The sequence below is a fragment of the Temnothorax americanus genome, unplaced genomic scaffold, assembly GCF_048541705.1.
Source record: "Temnothorax americanus isolate GAGA-0224 unplaced genomic scaffold, ASM4854170v1 Scaffold112, whole genome shotgun sequence".
NCBI lineage: Eukaryota > Metazoa > Arthropoda > Insecta > Hymenoptera > Formicidae > Temnothorax > Temnothorax americanus.
Window position 1 is genome coordinate 82461 of NW_027509245.1, and position 19609 is coordinate 102069.

At 37.7% G+C, this 19609-nt stretch overlaps 1 protein-coding gene and 1 long non-coding RNA gene across 14 annotated transcripts in view; one reads left to right on the forward strand and one right to left on the reverse strand.

Annotated features, from left to right (window-relative positions):
• The window catches only part of LOC143908721 (uncharacterized), a 60650-nt gene extending 54943 nt beyond the window's left edge, over positions 1-5707 (forward strand). Inside the window, exons 2-3 of the long non-coding RNA XR_013260226.1 lie at positions 4780-4879; positions 5182-5707. This is a non-coding gene — a long non-coding RNA (uncharacterized LOC143908721). The remainder of the gene's footprint in view (positions 1-4779; positions 4880-5181) is intronic.
• The window catches only part of LOC143908712 (dorsal-ventral patterning tolloid-like protein 1), a 297226-nt gene that overhangs the window by 70185 nt on the left and 207432 nt on the right, over positions 1-19609 (reverse strand). For 12 of the 13 annotated variants that reach the window (XR_013260224.1, XR_013260223.1, XR_013260222.1 and 9 more), the window contains 2 exons: positions 10710-10839; positions 10447-10634 (listed from right to left, as the gene is read on the reverse strand). Coding sequence is in view for 6 of the 13 variants with exons in the window: in XM_077426472.1 (XP_077282598.1) it covers positions 10447-10634; positions 10710-10839 (318 nt within the window). In the remaining 7 variants the exon portion in view is untranslated. Of the gene's footprint in view, positions 1-10446; positions 10635-10709; positions 10840-18854; positions 18981-19609 lie in introns of those variants that run through there. The other variant, XM_077426476.1, reaches the window with a different exon arrangement.

A 19609-nucleotide genomic window follows, 5' to 3' on the forward strand; every position in this document is an offset into this window, starting at 1 on the left:
AAAGGAGAATGAGGAAGAGAACTTAGGAGGAAGGGATGGAGAGGAGGATACCGAAAATAGAGAGAAAGAGAGAGAGAAAAGGAAAATTAGGAGGGAGGAGGAAATCTGGAAGGTGGCTTTCTGGAATGTGGCGGGCATAGCAAACAGGGATAAAGAATTCTGGGAAGCGATAAAGGAATGGGATGTAGTGAAATGATGGAAACATGGTTAGATGAGAGAGGGTGGGAAAAGATGAAAGAGAAGATCCCAAGAGAATACAAATGGAGAGTACAGATAGCGACCAGAAAGAACAAGAAAGGAAGAGCGAGTGGGGGTATGCTGTTAGGAATACGGAAGAGAATAGAAGAGATAAAGGAAGAAAGAAAGTTAGAAGAAGAGGAAGGAAAGATCAAATGTAAGATAATGCTAGGAGAGGAAATATGGAGAATAATAAGATTTTATGTAAATAATGATATGGACAGAAAGCTAGAAGGCCTGAAGGATACGACGGAGGAAGGAGAAAAGGGAGTAAGGACTATAATAGGTGGGGATTTCAATGCGAAAACGGGGGAGGAAGGAGGTTGGGAAAAGGAGGACGAGGAAAAAGTGACAGGTAGAGGGAGAAGATCAAAAGACAAAAAAATAAATAGGAACGGAAAAAAGCTATTGGAATTCATAGAGGAAAGAGGTTGGATGATACTAAATAGAAGCGTGAAGGGAGATGAGAAAGGTGAATTTACGTACACAGGAGGGAGAAGCGAGACAGTTATAGACTACGTGATTGGGAAGGAGGAGGTTAAAGAAAGGATGGAAAGATTGGAGGTAGGAGAAAGAGTGGACTCAGATCACCACCCAGTAACAATATGGATGAGGGGTAAACTTGAGAAAAATCAAAGAAAAAAGGAGAAAAAAAGAGTAAGAAGAAGAGGAATATGGAGCGAGGGGGGAAGAACGCAATTTAAAGAGAGATTAGGAACGATAGTGGGAGGAAAAGGAGAAATACAAGAGGAGATAGAAGTAGAAATCTCAAAGATAAGAAAAGTAATAAAGGAGAACGAAAATGAGGGAAAGAGAAGGGATAAGAAGAATAAAAAAGGATGGTGGGACAAAGAATGTAAGGAGAAGAAAAGAGAGATGAGGAAAGAGCTGAAAAAATAGAAGAAAGAAAGAAAAGAAGTGGAAAGGTACAGAGAGGAGAGAAAGGAGTACAGAGAAATGTGTAAAAGAAAGGAGAAAGAGGAGAAGGAAAGGATGATAAGAGGAATAGGAGAAACGAAAACGGAAGGAAAGGTATGGGAGTTGATAGGCAGAGTAAGAAAAAGAAGGAAGAGGATAAATGAAGAGATAAAGATGGAAGAATGGAGGGAGTACTTCATGGAGCTAATGGGTGGGATGGAGAATAAGGTAGTGAAAGGAGAAGGGGGAGGGAACAGACAAAAAGAAGAGGAGATAAAGTTGGAGAAGGTAAGAAACGTAATAAAGAAGTTAAAAGCAGGAAAGGCAATAGGAAATGACGGGATTCCGAACAAGGCGTGGAAATTTGGAAGAGAAGAAATAGAGAAATGGATATGGGAAATTTGTAAAAAGGTTTGGAGGGGGGAAAGCTGGCCGGAACAATGGAAGAAAAGAGAAATAGTCCCAATAATAAAAAAAAGGAGAAGGACGAGGAATGAAGGATTATAGAGGAATAACAATAATGTCATTAATGTACAAGATATACACAGCGATACTGGCAAAAAGGTTAAGAAAGGAGGTTGAGACAAAGAATTTGATTCCAGATAACCAGGCAGGTTTCAGAAAAGGGATGGGGACAATGGACCAGATATTCGCGCTGAATTATCTGGTAAATAGACAATTGGGTAAGGAGAAAGGAAAAATGACAGTATTTTTCATAGACTTGAAGGCGGCCTTCGACTCAGTGGACAAGGAAGTACTAGTTAGGGCGATGATAGAGAGAGGAGTGAGGCAGGGTTCAATAGACAGGGTTAAAGAGGAATTGAGAGAAACAAAGAGTAGGGTAAGAATAGGAAGAGAGTGTGGAGGTGCATTCTGAATAGCGAAGGGCGTAAGACAAGGGTGCCCATTAAGCCCGATACTTTTTAACATATTGATTGCGGACTTGGAAGATTACATGAAGAAAGGAGGATGGGGAGGTGTGAAGCTGAGAGGGGAAAAGATTTACACGTTAATGTATGCGGATGATATAGCACTGATGGCAGAAGAGGAACAGGACATGAGATCGATGATAAGCAGGCTAGAGGGATACCTGGACACAAGAAGGGACTAATATTGAGTATAGAAAAATAAAAAATAATGAGATTCAGAAAAGGAGGAAGAAGGAAGAGAAAGTATGATTGGAGATGGAAAGAAAAGAAACTAGAAAAAGTTAAGGAATTTAGATATCTTGGATATACGCTGAAGGAAAATGGGGGACAAGAGGCCCATATCAGAAAGAGAAGAAGGAAGGCGGCGAGAGTAATGAGGGAAGTGTGGGGGATAGGGAAAAGAATGTGGAAAAAGGACTGGAGAAGAAGGATCTGGTTGTATGATACTCTGATATGGACAGTGATGGGATATGGGGCAGAAGTGTGGGGGTGAAAGAAAAGGGTGGAGGTAAAAAGTATACATATATCAGATGGATATTTGGGCTAAACTGGAGGACACCCGGATATATGGTGAGAGATGAAGTGGAGAGAGAGAAGATGAGAAGCAGAGCAAGCAAGAGAGCTTGAAAGTTCGAAAAAAATTAGAGGAAGGTAACGGAGGGGGAATAGCGAGGAAATGCCTAGAGGAAATGAAAGAGAGATGGAAAAAGGGGAAGATAATAGGAAAGTGGGAGCACAAAAAAGAAAAAGTTATCTGGCAGAGCTGGGGGTGAGAGTTGAAGAGGAGGAAAAGTTAGAAGTTGAAAATCTGGAGAGCAGAGAGAAGGCGAAGCAAAAACAAGAAAGGATGGAAAAGATCGTAGACTCAAAATACAACCGGTGGTATAAAATTATAAGGAAGGATGGGATTCCAGGATACTTAGAGAAAAACTGGGAGGAAGAAAGGTGGAGTAGGGTCGCGAGGTTCAGACTCGGTAATGAAATTAGGGAAGGACTGCATTGGGAAAAAGAGGAGAATAGAAGGTGTAGGATATGTAAGAGGGAGGAGTTATCTTGGGAACACATATGGGAGGAATGTACGAGATGGGAGAAATGGGATGGAGAGAGGTAGCAGGATGTGGTGGAGAATTTACTAGGAGAGGGGAGAAAGGGAGAAGAATAGATGAAAACGATAGAAGAAATGCGACAAGAGGGAGGGAGGAGAAGGGAAGTGAGGATGAGAGAGCAGTGTGATTGAGACGTATGAGAGAAAAATATGAAAGGAAGGAAGCAAAGGAAACGGAAGTCCAACTTTAGAAAATAAGTTAGAATTAAGTTAGATATAAGATATAAATATAAGAGTGATTAAGCGAGAAGCGATTGAGGAGCAGGAGAGCGAGCGAGAGAGCGGGAGAGCGAAAGAGAGAGGACAGGCAAGGATAGGAAGCGCGAGCAATTGCAAATGTTTGGGTACGTTCCTGAAAAACGCCAATGGTTTGTGAGAAAAGGAAGAAAAGTAGGAGGTTGTAAAGGTTTGGGTACGTTCCTTAAAAACGCCCTTTAAGGCTCCTTAGGGGCAAATAAAGTACTTTTATACATAAAAGACACATATATATATATATACGTACGTATATTATATATTATATGTACCAATTTAGTAGAATGCATTTACGTACTGCTTCTATGTACATATAATAGATATAATGTCAATATTAAAAATTTGTGCAGCATATACTCTTTTTAAACTGAATTTGTTTCTTAAGATGATTTTTCAAAAATTATATATTTGCGCTGGTTGTGACATATGTAGACTATATATAACACTTACATGAAATTAAGAAGTAGTCTACCACGTAAGGCAGTTAACTCACGATCCAGAGGTCCCGAGGTCCCGAGTTCGAATCCCACCAAATTGTTTTTCAAATACCAAGAAATATTTATAATCATAGACTGCATCTTAAGCAACAAATTTAGTTATAAAATAGTAATAAAATTTCGAAAAAAAATAATTTTTTTTATGCCAAGTAAATATTGGAAATGTAGTGCCACAACATTGCTGCAATATATCGTGCTGTTAGGGATATGACAAAATTTGGAATATCAGAAAATTTTTAATAAAAGTGAAAAAAATGTAATAAAATGCCATAATTATATAATAATAAATTTAATTTTTTATAAGTTCTAAAGTCTGTCAGCAACTTTTTGGAAATATTACAAATGCAATGTTGGTGTATGTGAAACATTCAAAAATAAAACGCGTGCAATGTAAACGTAATAATAGTTTTATTATGTATCAGAAATATTTCTAAATCATTGAATCTGCAATATTTCTTGTGCAATATTGTAGAAATTCACTACCTGCAATTCAAATTTTCATTACCTACGCAATCTTTCAGAAATTTTTTAGAAATATTTTAAATGCAATATTGCGTTTGATATGTTACAAAAATATTATTCGTGCAATGCAAACGTAATATTACTTTTATAATCTTTCAGAAATATTTCTGAAATATTGCATCTGTTACATTTTTTTTTTAATATTACAGAAACTTACAAATATATATTGTAAACAACTTTCTGAAAGATTTCAGAAATATTGTTAATGCAATATTATAAAAAACATGCAGTACATTTCTGAAATATTTCAGATCCATAGTTATAAATGAAATGTTAACGAAATATTTTTGCATCATTTTCGAATATTTCAATATTTCAGTAACATAACATGCCGAGTGGGGTGGATATGGGTGGACAACGTACCCGTGCACAAGGTACGAATTAAGAATATGGTGAAGGTTTGGATCCCTCACGATCAGGTATGTATGAATATTTTCATAAATTTAACATTTTTTAAACAACAATATGATCTCGCTCGATTAAGCAAAACAGCTAAATAATCAAAACGGCCAAATTTTGAGCAAATAAAAAATGTTAAAAATAATGTTATTTATCGTTATTTATGGTTCTGAAGAAAACCAAGTAAGGCTTGAAACGTTAACATAATTGTATATTTTTATTGAAGTTGTTAATCAACATTTTTTGTTTGCTCGAAATTTGGCCGTTTTAATTATTTAGCTGTTTAACATTTTTTTTTAATTTTTGTATAATCTGTTTTCAGCGCTATATATATCGTAATGAAATACAGATCCGCCGGTTTCTAAATTTTGAGCACCAACGTTGGGTCCGCTGGTTCCGGACTATAGACCAGGAGCTGAATAATGAAATATGGGAAAATTCCAGTGACGTAGATATCTTCGCCTTACGTCGACTATTCGATATGGAGCAGGATTTTGAGGAAGAAGAAAAAATCTGGTGATTTTGAAATAAAATCCTATGTCTCATCACCGGTTAATTTCAACAAAAATGTTTTGTTTGTTGTCACAATTTTAAAAATACTAGAACACTACAAGCGCGCGCTATGCGCGCACTATTTGGCTTTTTCATTACAAACAGAAGCGACACGAGTGAAACACGCCGCGATGCAAAATTCGAGACAATAACCAATCAGGATCGCGGAAAATGAGCCTCAATTCTTCGATACAAATTCGAAATTCACTCAGTTAACATGCCATTTTTAAGATTGGAATTATTTTTTATGTGTAATTTCATATATAACTATTTATTATTTATTTTCCCCGCTTCCCCTTCACACTAGTATTAATATTATTTAATAAGTACAATATTTTATTATAATAATTTAAATAATAATAATTAAGTGTTAAATTAAATTTTTTAAAGTTATTAAAATATTAAGAAAAACTTTTTAACATTAAAATTAAGTAGTTATTGTAATAAAATAATTAAAATATTGAAAATTCTTAAAATATTAAAAATTAAGTATATCGCGTTAATGAAAAAAAGATACGCAATCGTGAGCGAGAACGCGAATAGAGATGCAAATGATGGAGAAGGCGAACGCGAAGAGGACACCCGAGAGAAATAGGCGAGTGTGAGAAAAGACGTGAACGGATGACACACAGGTAAGAAGGTGGGTAGGAAGGGTAAGCCTAAGAGAATGTGAACATTGGTGTGAGCGAGAGAGAGCGAAATAATGCGAAGATCTGGTATGAATGCAACTGCGAGCGAAAGAGAACGAGAACGCGCGAGTGGGAAGGAGAGAGAAAATGCGGGTGGGAGAGAAAACGCGAGTGAGAAAGAGAGAACATCCGCGAGGGAAAAATAACGCGAACGGGGGATGAGAGCAAGAGAGACCGCGCGCGAGGGAGAGAGAACGCGAGCCGTCATGCGCCTTGTGACGTCATGCGGACCCCCCTTCAACGCGGACAGACGCGGCCGTTGCACGCGGACCCCTCCACCCGCGGCACCCAAAAACGCGAACGCGGTTCCTTTTCTTCCCGCGGCACCCGAAAACGCTGACCGTACCCCCCTTTCCCGCGGACCCCTCTGCGCGAATCGTACGCGGTACCCCCCCCCCTCACTCCCCCGCCACGGACTCTTCCTGCTCCTCTCCCCCTTCGGAGCACTCGGCCTAAAATCCTCATATTTACCCTACTGTATTATGAATGCCGTTCTGCGCGGACTAGACTGTCTATAATTTCGGAATGCATATGGTGGCCCGCTATCGCGGTTTATATATGATTTTTTAAGGATGGGTTATCAAGTAATAAGTCTCAACCTTTTGGTGATTAATTTGTTTCTCCTGTCGTAGCCCGACCAGCTTTTGGGAATAAGAACACGTTTAATAATCAATACGTGATCAAAGTAGAAAATAAAGATATTAATATAAGATGAGACAATTAAATTATTAAATTATTAAAAAAAAATGTGACGAGAAGAAAGCGAGTCACAGTTCTGTTCTCAGAATGCTGAGACAGCGGCGGAGTCGCGCGGAACAGATACGGAGCAGAGTACGTGCTCCGATCAGGGTCACCGCACTCCTTCCGCCTTATTTTTTTTTTATTGCATTTTCGTAATGTACATATATTAAAGTATATACTCTGAAAATTTCAAGTCGATCCGACAAATATTCTCGAAGTTACACGCACATTTGTAAAATTTTTTTACTACGTATAAAGTACTCTTGAAACTTTAAACGCGTTTATCTCAAAACTGTGTTTTCAAAATCGGTGACCACGATTTCTCGGAAACGGCTGAACCGATTGGGCTAAAATTTTTACACAAGCTTTATAAATATATTTTTTAGTAATTGATCGAAGGATTTTACTCGTCGATAAATATTTTCCATTTTATAAGCAATTTAAGGCCAAAATTTAGAGCGAAAATCGAAACTTTTTGTTTAAAAAGCCGCCATTTTTGTTAAAATTAATATTTTGCTTATTCCTTTAATTAAATACTAGATAATATATTATATTAACAAAATCTTTTTGGTTTTTCTATTTAAGATGATTCAGTCCAGAGAGATAGAGTGGTCACCGCAAGACACGTTTTTTAGAGAAGCTCCCGGACGTCGGCTATAGCGGCCGTAAACATCATTATTTTTAAACAAAAAAATTTGAAATTATACTTAAAAGTGACTACAATAAGTGTGTAAAATTTTGTGTTTATAAATTTAAATGCCTTTCCAGGATAAATTCTTAAAAAATTGCTTTTTTTGGCCTCTTAAGTGGATATAACCCCTTAAGGAGATGCTGGAGTGGCAAGAATTACCGACATTTTTTTTAGCAGGCTAAACTTTAAATTGGTTTTACGGAATTAGAAAATTTTTTTACAGAATTAAAGTACACATAAAAACGGAGGGTGCTAGCGTTGATTTTACATCAAAAACGAAAAAAAAATAAAAAAATTATAAATATGACGTGACAACATTTGCTGCACATAAAAATTTAGACTTTTTACGTATAAAATAAGCATACGACATCACCTTCGGAAATACAATAAAGAAGAATTCTGTGCTTGCAAAAATGAGCTGCGAGCTTTAGTATAATAAGAGAAAAATGTGTTAGAAAATTTCATATTCACATGTTACGCGTCTCGCGCTCTGTATGTATGTGTAAGAATCGGTGAGCACTTTTTTATCGACGCTGATCGAGTTTGCCTGCGCTCTGTATGTATGTGTAAGAATCGGTAAGCACTTCTTTATCGACGCTGATCGAGTTCGTCTGCGACTCCAGCATCCCCTTATAAGGGGATCCTGCAGTGACAGGCGAACTTCCTCGATGTCGATAATGTCAACCTTTCTAATTTTGTTTTCTTTATATCTGTCTTTGTTTAACAAAATGACATATGTCCTTGTTTTGCTCGCCATCTCTCGCAAAATCCGGCAACTACGGTTGCTACTCTTCTTGTCATTCTGCATCCGTATTTGCATTACTAAAATAATTTTTCGATGGATCTTTTTTTGTACGCATTGAATCTTACTTCTACTTGCACGATATTATTCCTACATGTTTTCCCAAGGGCAGATGATAAACATTATGTATGTATAAACTGCAGAATTTTTGTTTTAAGCAAATATTGTCGTCAGGTGACAGCTGTATGTGCCCAAATAAGTAATATATTTAATTTTTTGGTGTTTTTGATTTAAAATCACGTTTGTTACCCTAGATTTTTGTGCGGACTTTAACTCTGTAAAAGATTTTTTGCAATTCTATAAAGCCAATTGAAAGATCCATCGAAAAACGATAATGTCGGTAAATCATACGGCTGCAGGATCCCCTTAATGAAATGATATATATGTCAATAGCGACAGGATCAGACAGATCGCTTCTGAGAGTAACCGCGCATCCTACTTAACGCGAATTAACTTAAGTTACTATTTAAACCTCTTGTAATAAAGTGAGAGCAAATACATCCTCTTTTACTGTAAAGTACGGAGTGTCGTTTATTAGTGCGTGGATCCTAATCCTTTGGGCGCCTACATCCCGACAAAGTCTCTTTTTCACGGCTACGGGCACAACACTCCGATGATGACTTTCATTAGTCATCGATCAAAAAACACGTTTTTCTCACGGATCGAGACACTAGATTTCGAATGTTAATCTGTTATTATTGTCTAACGTGAAGTGTTTTTCACGAATTTTTTCTGGGAGTCATATGACGGCTTGACGTTACTATTGACCGGCGGCGCAGGTTTCACAATTAATGTACTTATTTGTTTGATTTTGATGTCAGGAAAAATGGTGATTCACTATTATTAGTAACCTGCCCTCCGATCAACAAATATTATTCGGTTATCCCAAAAATAATTCTGTAAAAAAACATCTTACGAAAGGTTTTTATGAAAGAAGAAAATCACGAAGTCCACAAGACGTAACAACTCATTGCGCTTTCGAAATTGCAAGGTCCGATCCTGAGTTAAAGAGATTAAATTTCTTGACTCAAAACAGGGCCGACGATCGCACCGCTCACGGAAGGTGTCCTAACGTTCTTACGGACGTTGACCAATCCTGAGCCATTAAAAGTGCGTTCGGCTCGCGCAACGCGCCTCAGTGCGTGTACCTACGAGCAACAGAGTAAAGTATCTGCTTACGTCCTTCCTTACCCCTACCCCTCTAGTTAGCCTTTCCTTCACTTTTTTCTTATCCTAATCTTGGGGTTGGACGTAACATATTGTTTAAGATTATATTTCCATTTCTTATATGACCATATATAATTATATATCTACTAATATGAACTAATATGAACAAATAAGAGGTATTTTTTTCCGAGTATGTAATATTTCCTGGTGAAATGAATGGCGTAAGAATAAATGACTTCGTGCTGCATTTATCGATGTAATTTCCAACATTATTCTGTCTTTACAAATATGTGGATATATCCGTGTAAAATACGAAATACAGATTTTATAGTTCTATTAATTTACATAATTCAAAATATATTCTATAATATTTAAAAATACTCTCATCGCTATATATTGTATATTTTTGATAGATTTTATTATTGATATGATTATTTATTTTAATATTGCATAATTTATATTCATTTTATATTAAGCTATCAAATATTATTTATTCTGAAATGTGATTAAAGAAAGGTATAACAATAATTACATTTAAATAATTGAAAACGTACGTTATTTTACTTGATTAATATAAATTAAGTACTTTGTTATTCATGCTGATTGTAAACGAGTTTTGATGCTATTAATCTGCATCGTGGTAGAGATAAATAAAAAATTATCGATATTGTTAAAGGATTGTTTTGAAAAGGTATTACGGTACACACAGAAACAATACAGCTGAAAATGTTTGTAGAATATATCTATTGAACAATCCATACGAGATTACACTGAATAATGGAGTAGAATATAGTTCACGTATAGAGAGAGAAAAGAGAGAGAGGAAGAAAGAGAGAGAGAGAATATAAGTCGTAATAGAAGCATAGTAAAACACCGAATCACATTGCTTTTCGAAATGCTTGCTCCTGTTAATACACGTTGCATTCTAACGTTAACGAAACTTACAGTTCTCCTCGTCCGACGAATCGTCTGGCCCGCAATTATCAATGTTATTGCACCGCAGCGACTCATTGATGCAGTATTTTATACTTTTGCATTGAAACTGATTATTCTCGCAGTCTGTGTTTGTGTTCACTTCGGTCCACACTGCTCGAAAACCGTTTTGTCCTACCGCTTTATCAGCTGATATAAAACTGTGAATATAATGCAAAAATATATTAAGAGCGCCTGTCTGAAAGCCTCATTGCTCATATAAGGCGTATACAAACCTGAGTCGCATATTATTATCATCCGAAAGATAACTCCATTTATCCTCAGGATTTTTAACGCCACAAAGTTCGCGTGGAGCAGACTTTAACGAGTCCCACATGCGTAACACAGCTGCGGGACAACCTCGTTCTAAAAATTGTTATCAAAAAATTAACATGGTTAGTGCGTTTTATTTTAAGAATTCAATATACAGAGTGTTCGATTTAATCTATCTACGCCGATATCTCGGACACTATCAAAGTTAGACAAAAAATCAAAAAAGGTCCTTCAATGAGATTATGTTTAGATGATTTTCAGCGCAATAGAACTGTACCCTTCCGTACTGGGTTTCAAGGAGGTAAAAAAGGGTCAAATTTTTTAAATAAAAACTGATGAAATATGCACAAAGCGTTCACACAATTTAGCCAGAAAATACAAAGAACCATCAGTTTATTTCAAATAAACGTTTTACACACACACAGGACGTTAAAGACAGACAGATTAGATGTTACAAACAAAAGACAATTACGAACATAGTTCACGGTTCTATTTTATATACCCGGAATGCGATAAATAAACTTTTGATAGTGAATCGCGGAGACGCTAAATATACAAGTTTTCTAACAAAAACCCTCTACAAAAATAACACCAATCGATAAGGCTTGAAAAGACAAATCCAATGACCTTTATTTTCATATGCATGTTTATCGTGAAAATTATGACCGTAGTGAATTTTTGATCATCGATACTCTTCGTAGACTATTTTTAATCTTTGAAATCCAGGACGGAAAGGTACAGTTCTATCGCAGAAAATCATCTCAAAGTAATTCTTTTAAAGGTTTTTTTTTACTTTTCGTCTAACTTTGATAGTTTTCGAGATTAGGCGTGGACAGGTTAACTCGAACACCCTGTATATCATATATAGTATTAAAATAAAAATTCTAATACGAACATTAATATGTAATTGTTCCCTAGAAGTTATGTTGGAACTTGTAACATAATAAAAAAAAAATAATTTCGCGTATAAAAAAATTAATCAAAAATATAAAATAAATTTTTTTGTATACAATTTTATTTTCAAGAAAATTATTTTTACAAATTAAAAACCAGTTCTTTTTTTTCTAAAATTTAAAAACTATAAATGTTATATATTTTTGTTGTTTTTCTTAGTGAGATAATTTCTGCATTTACAGCAGATATCAGAGTTTCGGCATCCTTTAGCTATTTTATTCTACGTTTAATTACTACGTGGCAAGCTATAAAACAAATAGCTTCCAATTACTCTGTCAGTAAAAATGAAAAAAATTGTAGTAAAACAAATAACTAAAAGTTATATAAAGATAACAATCAGCTAATATACTTTTGAAATAGCGTTTCAAAGTACGTCAACCTTCATGTTCCAAGGTACCAATCCATCTAATAAAAATTTAGTTGACAGCTTATAAGTTAGAAATGAAATTATAAATAATTTATTACATTATTCTACATATTTAACACATTCTTACTATCCTTGGCTGATAACAATATTTTTATTATAAAAAATTACAAAAATTACAGTAGAAATTTCAGTAAATTTACTTTAAACGTCACAAAATACGTCATAAAAGTCAACATAACTTACGTGTAAATAATTGCAACAATACAAAACTACAAATTTAAAAAGATTATCATATAACAATTGGCACCATAAGTTGGCTGTCGCCAGATGCGAACACCATTCAATTATGATAAAGTGTTCCAACGTACAGCTGTACTCAAGGTACAGCACTTTCCTCTATAATTAATATAGAAGAGAAAGTGATAATATATGAAACTTTACCGATAATATGGAACCCCTCAATATCTTAGGAACACTTAGCTACACCTAAAAAGTGACATATAGGGGATCCTATAGCAAAGGCCGAACTTCGACGGGAAAGCGCCCTCGTTTAAGCGGAATTAAAAATGTCAATAATTCCGACATTTCAATCCCGTTTTCTATGTTACGGCCTGTATCTGTCTTTGTCTAACAAGATATCTCTACGACATATCTGTCCTCGTCCGATTGCTGCGCCGTCTCTCGCTACACGCAATAGTGCTCATCCTATCAACCTGCATGTTCCTCTGCATTAATAAAATTTTATCAGAGAAAATTTTGTTTTCTAGTCCTTGAATTTTAATTCCGTTTGCACAATATTTTTCCTATATGTTGTCCCTAATGCCAATCTATTTCATTTTGTATATATATTGTTACGCCCGTGCTGGACACTGAGTAAAGAAGTCGCGGAAAGCTGTGAAGCGCGCTCCTTGACAATGGGAGTTTGTTGATGGATTTATTGATTTTCTGTCTGGCGGATTTTTGGAATCCGCACGCGTTCTGTTTTACGAACTTGGAATAAACGCATTTCTTAAGTTCTTTTGAGTTCCCTTTCTTTTTGCGAGTTCCGCGAAATACGTGCGCGAGTGTGGAATGCGCAATAGTGTTACGCGGCGAGCTTACTCGACGAGCGTAACATTTTGGGAGCTCGTCCGGGATACAAGGCGACGAACGCAGTATCCCGAACAGGATGACGACCACGCACACCCCGCCGAGGACCCGTTCGCAGGCCGCGGCGTCGGCAACAACGGAGGCGGACGCGTCCCATCCGCAGGATGCGAGGACGACGGAGGCAGAGGCGGGTGCTTTCGAAGCTGTCTACTTGGAGTTTCAAAAGCTGCGCCAGGAGCGGCGGCTGAAGCAGCAGGAGCAACAGCTTTTCCGCAGCGAGTTGGAGGCTCGCCTGAAGGAACGCGACGCTGCGGTGGCACGTCTTCAGGAGCAACTCGCCGTACATCAGCTAAGTCCCTCCAATAATGTTTTTCGCGGCGAAATTTCGAATGAGGCGACGCGTGAAATAGGCGCGGGTGAGGGCGCGTGTGCGGGGCGAGCCGCGTGCGGAAATTCGGTCGAGCCGCTGCGTGTGATGGGCACGGGCGAGGGCTCGTGTGCGGGGCGCACCGCGTGTGGAGGTTTGAGTGAGACGTCGCTCGGTTATAAATTAAAGCCCGACACGTTCGATGGGACTGTTCCTCTGCGCGAATATTTAGCACAGTTCAATTTAATTGCGCAAGCGAATGGCTGATGGGGGGAATCTTTAAGAACCGTGGCTTTAGCCTCGAGCTTAAGAGGGAAAGCGCGTGCCGTATTGGATGGGGTAACCGAATTCGAGAGCCTTCGCTATTCTGAATTAGAGGCTAGGTTAGAGTTGCGTTTTGGCGAAGCGCATATGTCTCAAACGTTTTACACCCAGTTCACTAATCGGAGACAAAAACCCGGAGAAAATCTGCCCGTTTTGGGAGAGGATTTAGAACGTTTAGCGCGTTTAGCCTATTCGGAATGCTCGGCCGAGGTGCGGGATAAGATTGCGTGCGCCCAGTTCGTTGCGGCGCTTTCTGACGGTTTCGTAAAACGAACTCTTTAGTTAGAGGAATTAACTTTCTTGAGAGCCGCCATAGAGAGGGCCATGGCAATAAAAGTCATCCAAGCGAATAGTTTTTCGCGGAAATTTGAAAGTAGAAATCTCGGAAAAGGCAGAGCTGGGAACGAAATTAAATCGGCGGGGAATGAAAAAGATGAAAAGAGTTCTGCAAATTTTGAGAAGAATTCGGGTTTCAGGACGAGATTCGGGCGTGAGGAAAAGGAGTGCTGGCAGTGCGGTGCCAAAGGGCACTTTCAATCGGAGTGCCCTTCTCTAACTACCAAAAAGAAGGGAAACTCGGAATAGCCGAGCTCAGCGGGGCATGTTCGGCTCAGGGGTGCAAAGGCCCTGCGAAATTAAGTAGGATAAGTAGCGGGTTAAGTGATTTTTGTTTTCGCGGCCGAGTTAATGGCCGGACTTGCGTCTTTAAAATAGATACGGGCTCCGATGTGTCGGTACTTAGGGAAGATTTGTTAGGTCATTTGAAATCACCCACTCCTGTAGAGAGATATTTCTTGACCTATCCAACGGGAGAAACGGTTCCTGTAAAACATAGAGTGGTGGTTGGAATCAAAATAGGGAAATTTTCTTTGGATTTTTCGGTAATCATAGCGGCCATAAAAGACGAGTGTATTCTAGAAACGGACTTTCTTTCAAAAATAGGGGTAAGAAGCGTTTTCTCTTCGGTTTTTGAGGAAACGGGGTCAGAGAATCAAGAAAACTTTTTCTGTTCCCGAATTTGTAGTTTTGATAGGGGGATTCCTTTTTTTCTTAAAGAATTCTTTGAGAAAAATTCCGAAACTCTCAACGCTTCCCAAAAGGAGCAGTTTGCTGAATTGGTGATCGAGTTTCAAGATGTCTTTTCGGAAGATGTGGTTGCAGGAAATTGCTCTGTCGTTGAGCATGCTATTAGGGTGAAAAATTCTTCTCCGATTAAACAGGCTCCTAGGCAAATTCCACTGCATATGCGAGAAGAGGTGGAAAAGATTTTAAACGAAATGAAACAACGTAGTGTAATTGAAGAATCTCATAGCGCCTGGGTTTCTCCAGCTGTTTTAGTTAAAAAGAAAGATGGAACGATTAAATTCTGTATCGATTTCAGGAAGCTCAATGCCATTACAGAAAAAGATTCTTATCATATTCCCAAGATAGATGATCTTTTTGATCGTTTATCCGGACATTCCTGGTTCACCACCTTAGATTTAAAAAGCGGCTATTGGCAGGTGAAGGCCCTTCGTCCTCAGGATAGGGAGAAAACGGCCTTCTCTATAGGAAATGGCTTATGGCAGTTTACTGTAATGCCATTTGGATCATGTAATGCTTCTGCTACTTTTGAGCGATTGATGGAGCAGGTTCTTCGTGAGATATTGAATAAGATCTGTATGGTTTATTTGGATGATGTCATCGACTATAGTAAAACTTTCGAGGGAATGCTGGCAAATTTAAAGGAAGTATTTCTTCGTTTACAGGGTGCTCAATCCAAAAAAACGTACTTTCTTCGGGAGAGAAGTGAAATACTTAGGCCATGTCGTTTCAGAAAAAGAAATCTCCACTGATTCGGAGAATATTAAGACCGTTCAAGAGTGGCCTATTCCTCAAAATAAGAAGCAAGTGCGAAGCTTCTTGGGACTCTGCTCTTATTATAGGAAATTTGTGAAGGGATTTTCTCTTATTGCTAAGCCATTATTTTCTTTAACTGAGAATCTTAGAAAATTTGTGTGGGATGGGCGTTGTCAGGAAGCTTTTGAGAAGCTTAAACAAAACTTAATTTCTCCTCCTATTTTAGCTTCCCCAATAGAAAAAGGGGAATTTATTCTTGATACTGACGCTTCAAATCACGGCTTGGGCGCGGTACTTTCTCAGATTCAGGATGGTAGGGAGAGGGTCTTAGCTTATTATAGTCGGGTTTTGAGCAAGTCTGAAAGGAATTATTGCGTAACTCGTCGGGAGCTGTTAGCTTTGGTGGAGGCTTTGAAGACCTTCCATCACTATTTATATGGACGTGAATTCTCGGTTAGAACGCGGATCATATTTCATTACGCTGGTTGATGTCTTTTAAGAATCTAGAAGGGCAGTTAGCACGTTGGATGGAACGCCTACAACAATTTAATTTCGTTGTCAAGCACCGAGCAGGAAAGGTGCACGCAAACGCTGACGTGTTGTCTAGGCGTCCATGTGCGGAAGGAAACTGCAGATATTGTGATAAAGTGAAGATGGGGGAAGAAAGTATTGTAAGGGGACATGTTAGAAGAAAAATCTTCAAAGAAATTGAATCTGCGGACTAGAAAAGAATGCAATTGGAGGACCCTTCAATTGTAGGAATTTATCGTGGAAAAGAGGAGAATAGGCGACCTCTTCGTCAAGAAATAGCTCAGAGAGATTCGACTGCTAAAGACTATTGGCTCCAATGAGATTCCCTGGTGATTAAAGACGGGATTTTGTGTAGGAAATGGGAATCTCCAAATTTATGTTCCGTTGTTTTTCAAACTATAGTTCCTCGAGGAATGATTTCGCGAATTTTAGAAGAAGCTCATGATTCTTCCATAAGTGGCCATTTTGGTGTCAATAAGACCTTAGAGAAGATCCGGAAACATTTTTATTGGGCTTTCTGTAAGTAGGATGTCGAACATTGGTGTAGGACTTGTAAAGTTTGCGTTTTAAAGAGAGGGCCATCTGATAAAGGAATGTCTTCTATGCAAATTTACAATGTTAGGGCGCCTTTCGGAAGAATTCAAATGAATGTTCTTGGTCCCCTTCCAACTTCTTCTTTGGGAAATAAATATCTGTTGGTGGTTACGGACTGTTTCACGAAATGGGTGGAAGCTTTTCCGCTTGGAAATATTAGGGCTAAAACGATTGCGGAAGTTTTCTTGAATCAAGTGGTTTCTAGATATGGCATTCCTTCGGAATTACCTACTGACCAAGAAAGAAATTTTGAATTTCGATTATTCTTGAAACTAACTCAGTTATTGAAAATTAAAAAAACAAGAACTACTCTATTTCATCCTCAATCCAATGGTCAGGTAGAACGTCAACATCAGACGTTGTTAAATTATCTGGCAAAGTTCGTTGCTGAAAATCAACAAGATTGGGCTCGTTGGATTCTATTAGGGTTGTTGGCGTATAGGTCTTCTAAACATGAAACTACTGGTTTCACTCCTTCTGAATTGCATTTAAGTCGGGAGTTAAAATTACCCTTAGATCTACTTCGCGGACATCCTCCTGGTTTTGAGACTATTCCTTCGGAAAGAGAATATTTCCGTTACTTGAAAGGAAAAATGGATCTCATTCATAACATTGTATGTCAACGTATGGAAATTAAGTCTTAAAAAGCCAAGGCGCTTTATGATCGAAAGGATAGACAATTATGCTATGAGCCTGGGCAAAAAGTCTGGTTATTTAATCTTCGAAGATAAATAAGAATAACTCCTAAGTTACAAAGTAATTGGGAAGGTCCTTTTGAAGTCGTTAAAAGAATAAGTGATGTAGTTTATTGCATTCGTAGGTCTAAACGGCATAAGAACAAAGTCGTTCATTTAGATAGATTAGTTACTTTTTATGAGAGGTAATTCCTTTCAAATCACGATTTTCATCCGGAGCGCGGAACCCAAAAAACTTCAATTTATTTAATTAGTTTTTAGGTTTTTTTAAGAAAAAAATATTTTTCTTTTGTTGTTATTTTCAGCTACTTCTCCGAGAAGATGGTGCCGAACAACATCAGGCAAAAATATTAGCTGAAAGAAGACCGCCTTACCCACAGTTTTTGATCGTGGTTTTTCCGTGGGACTTAGGGCAAATGCCAAGGCGGGGACTGGGGAGTCTTGCGAGACGCTTCCACGAAAGCGTCCACGAAAGCTTCTCCCTTCAGTCCAAAGACTCTTAAGAGGATAGCGCTGGTGGCAGAAGGAAAGCCGACGTTGAAGAGGTTCACACGTGGAAAGAAGCGTTTTTTTGGATTGAGGGAAGAAACGAAGCTCGTTATCTCGCAGCTTAGCTCGAGGTAGAGCAGGAAGCGTTTCAAGTTCCCGGAAATCTAAGAGAAAGAAACTGCTTGCAACTTTTCTCTAGTTGTCGGGACGACAACTTAAGAAGAGGGGGACAATGTTACGCCCGTGCTGGACACCGAGTAGAGAAGTCGCGGAAAGCTGTGAAGCGCGCTCCTTGACAACGGGAGTTTGTTGATGGATTTATTGATTTTCTGTCTGGCGGATTTTTGGAATCCGCACGCGTTCTGTTTTACGAGCTTGGAATAAACGCATTTCTTAAGTTTTTTTGAGTTTTCTTTCCTTTTGCGAGTTCTGCGAAATACGTGCGCGAGTGTTGAGTGCGCGATAGTGTTACGGCAGCGAGTTTACTCGACGAGCGTAACAATAGTCTCTTCCGAGTATGACGCACTTGCGCAAGCGCTTATCCCATTTTTGGAAAATCCTCTGCGGCGAAAATCATCTGAAGTGAACGCCTTTTAGAAGAGTGGTTGCTCAAGTCGACATGATAAGATCTAGTTCAAAATGGTGGATATTTGTCTATAGGAATCTGTTGTCCATGCCAAAGTTGAAGACAATTGTCTGCATGGTTGTCAAGTAATTAAAGGTGCTTTTTTACATTGACGCTCGACCGGCTGGACGTTCATTTTCAACTAGCAAAAATTTTCAGAAATAATATTTTTTATTTATATATCCGTAAAATATTACTACGTGAAGATATTGCTTGAAAATAATTAATATTTACGTATTTTGAAGTCCATTTTTCATTATACTGAGACGATCAATGACAATTCAGTATCAACGCTGGATGTTTTGAATAAATTCAACTTCATTTCTTGACGCTCTAGCATCAAAGCGAAACCACGTGATCCTAGAAATAATATTATATATATATGTGTGTATATATATATATATATATGTATTTATATGCATATACATATAAATTTATATTATCGAGCGACATAGCAAAAATGTTACGACACCTGTAATGTAACTTTTAAAAGCATATTAAAAAATTAGAAACTTGCACATTGCTTCCTCGTCATTACAGATCGCTACCATTGCTTCTATTTTATTTTGCTCACAAAGTTGCTCTTATAAGGAAGCTTGTATTTTATTTGATTAAAAAGAGTAGTAATAATTGACACTGACTGGCAATATAAAAATTATTTAATCTCACGACGTTTCGACCGTCACTTTCGGTCTTTATCAAGTGTTCGAATTACATTACTTGCAAACAATTCAGTCCTGGCATTGTGCCAACAATCCAAAAGTCAAGAACTAAATGAAAAAATATAAAAAGAAAAGTATATAATATATATAAAAAATTCAGAACTAAAATGATGAGAAAATATAAAAAGAAAAATATAAAATATAAATGAACAAGTTTAAGAAGTGATGAAAATTACAAAATGATAAAACTTACTAATTGATAAAAATAATATAGAAAGAAAAGTATAAAATATATAAACTTACAAGTTTGCACGTCATATGTAAAAA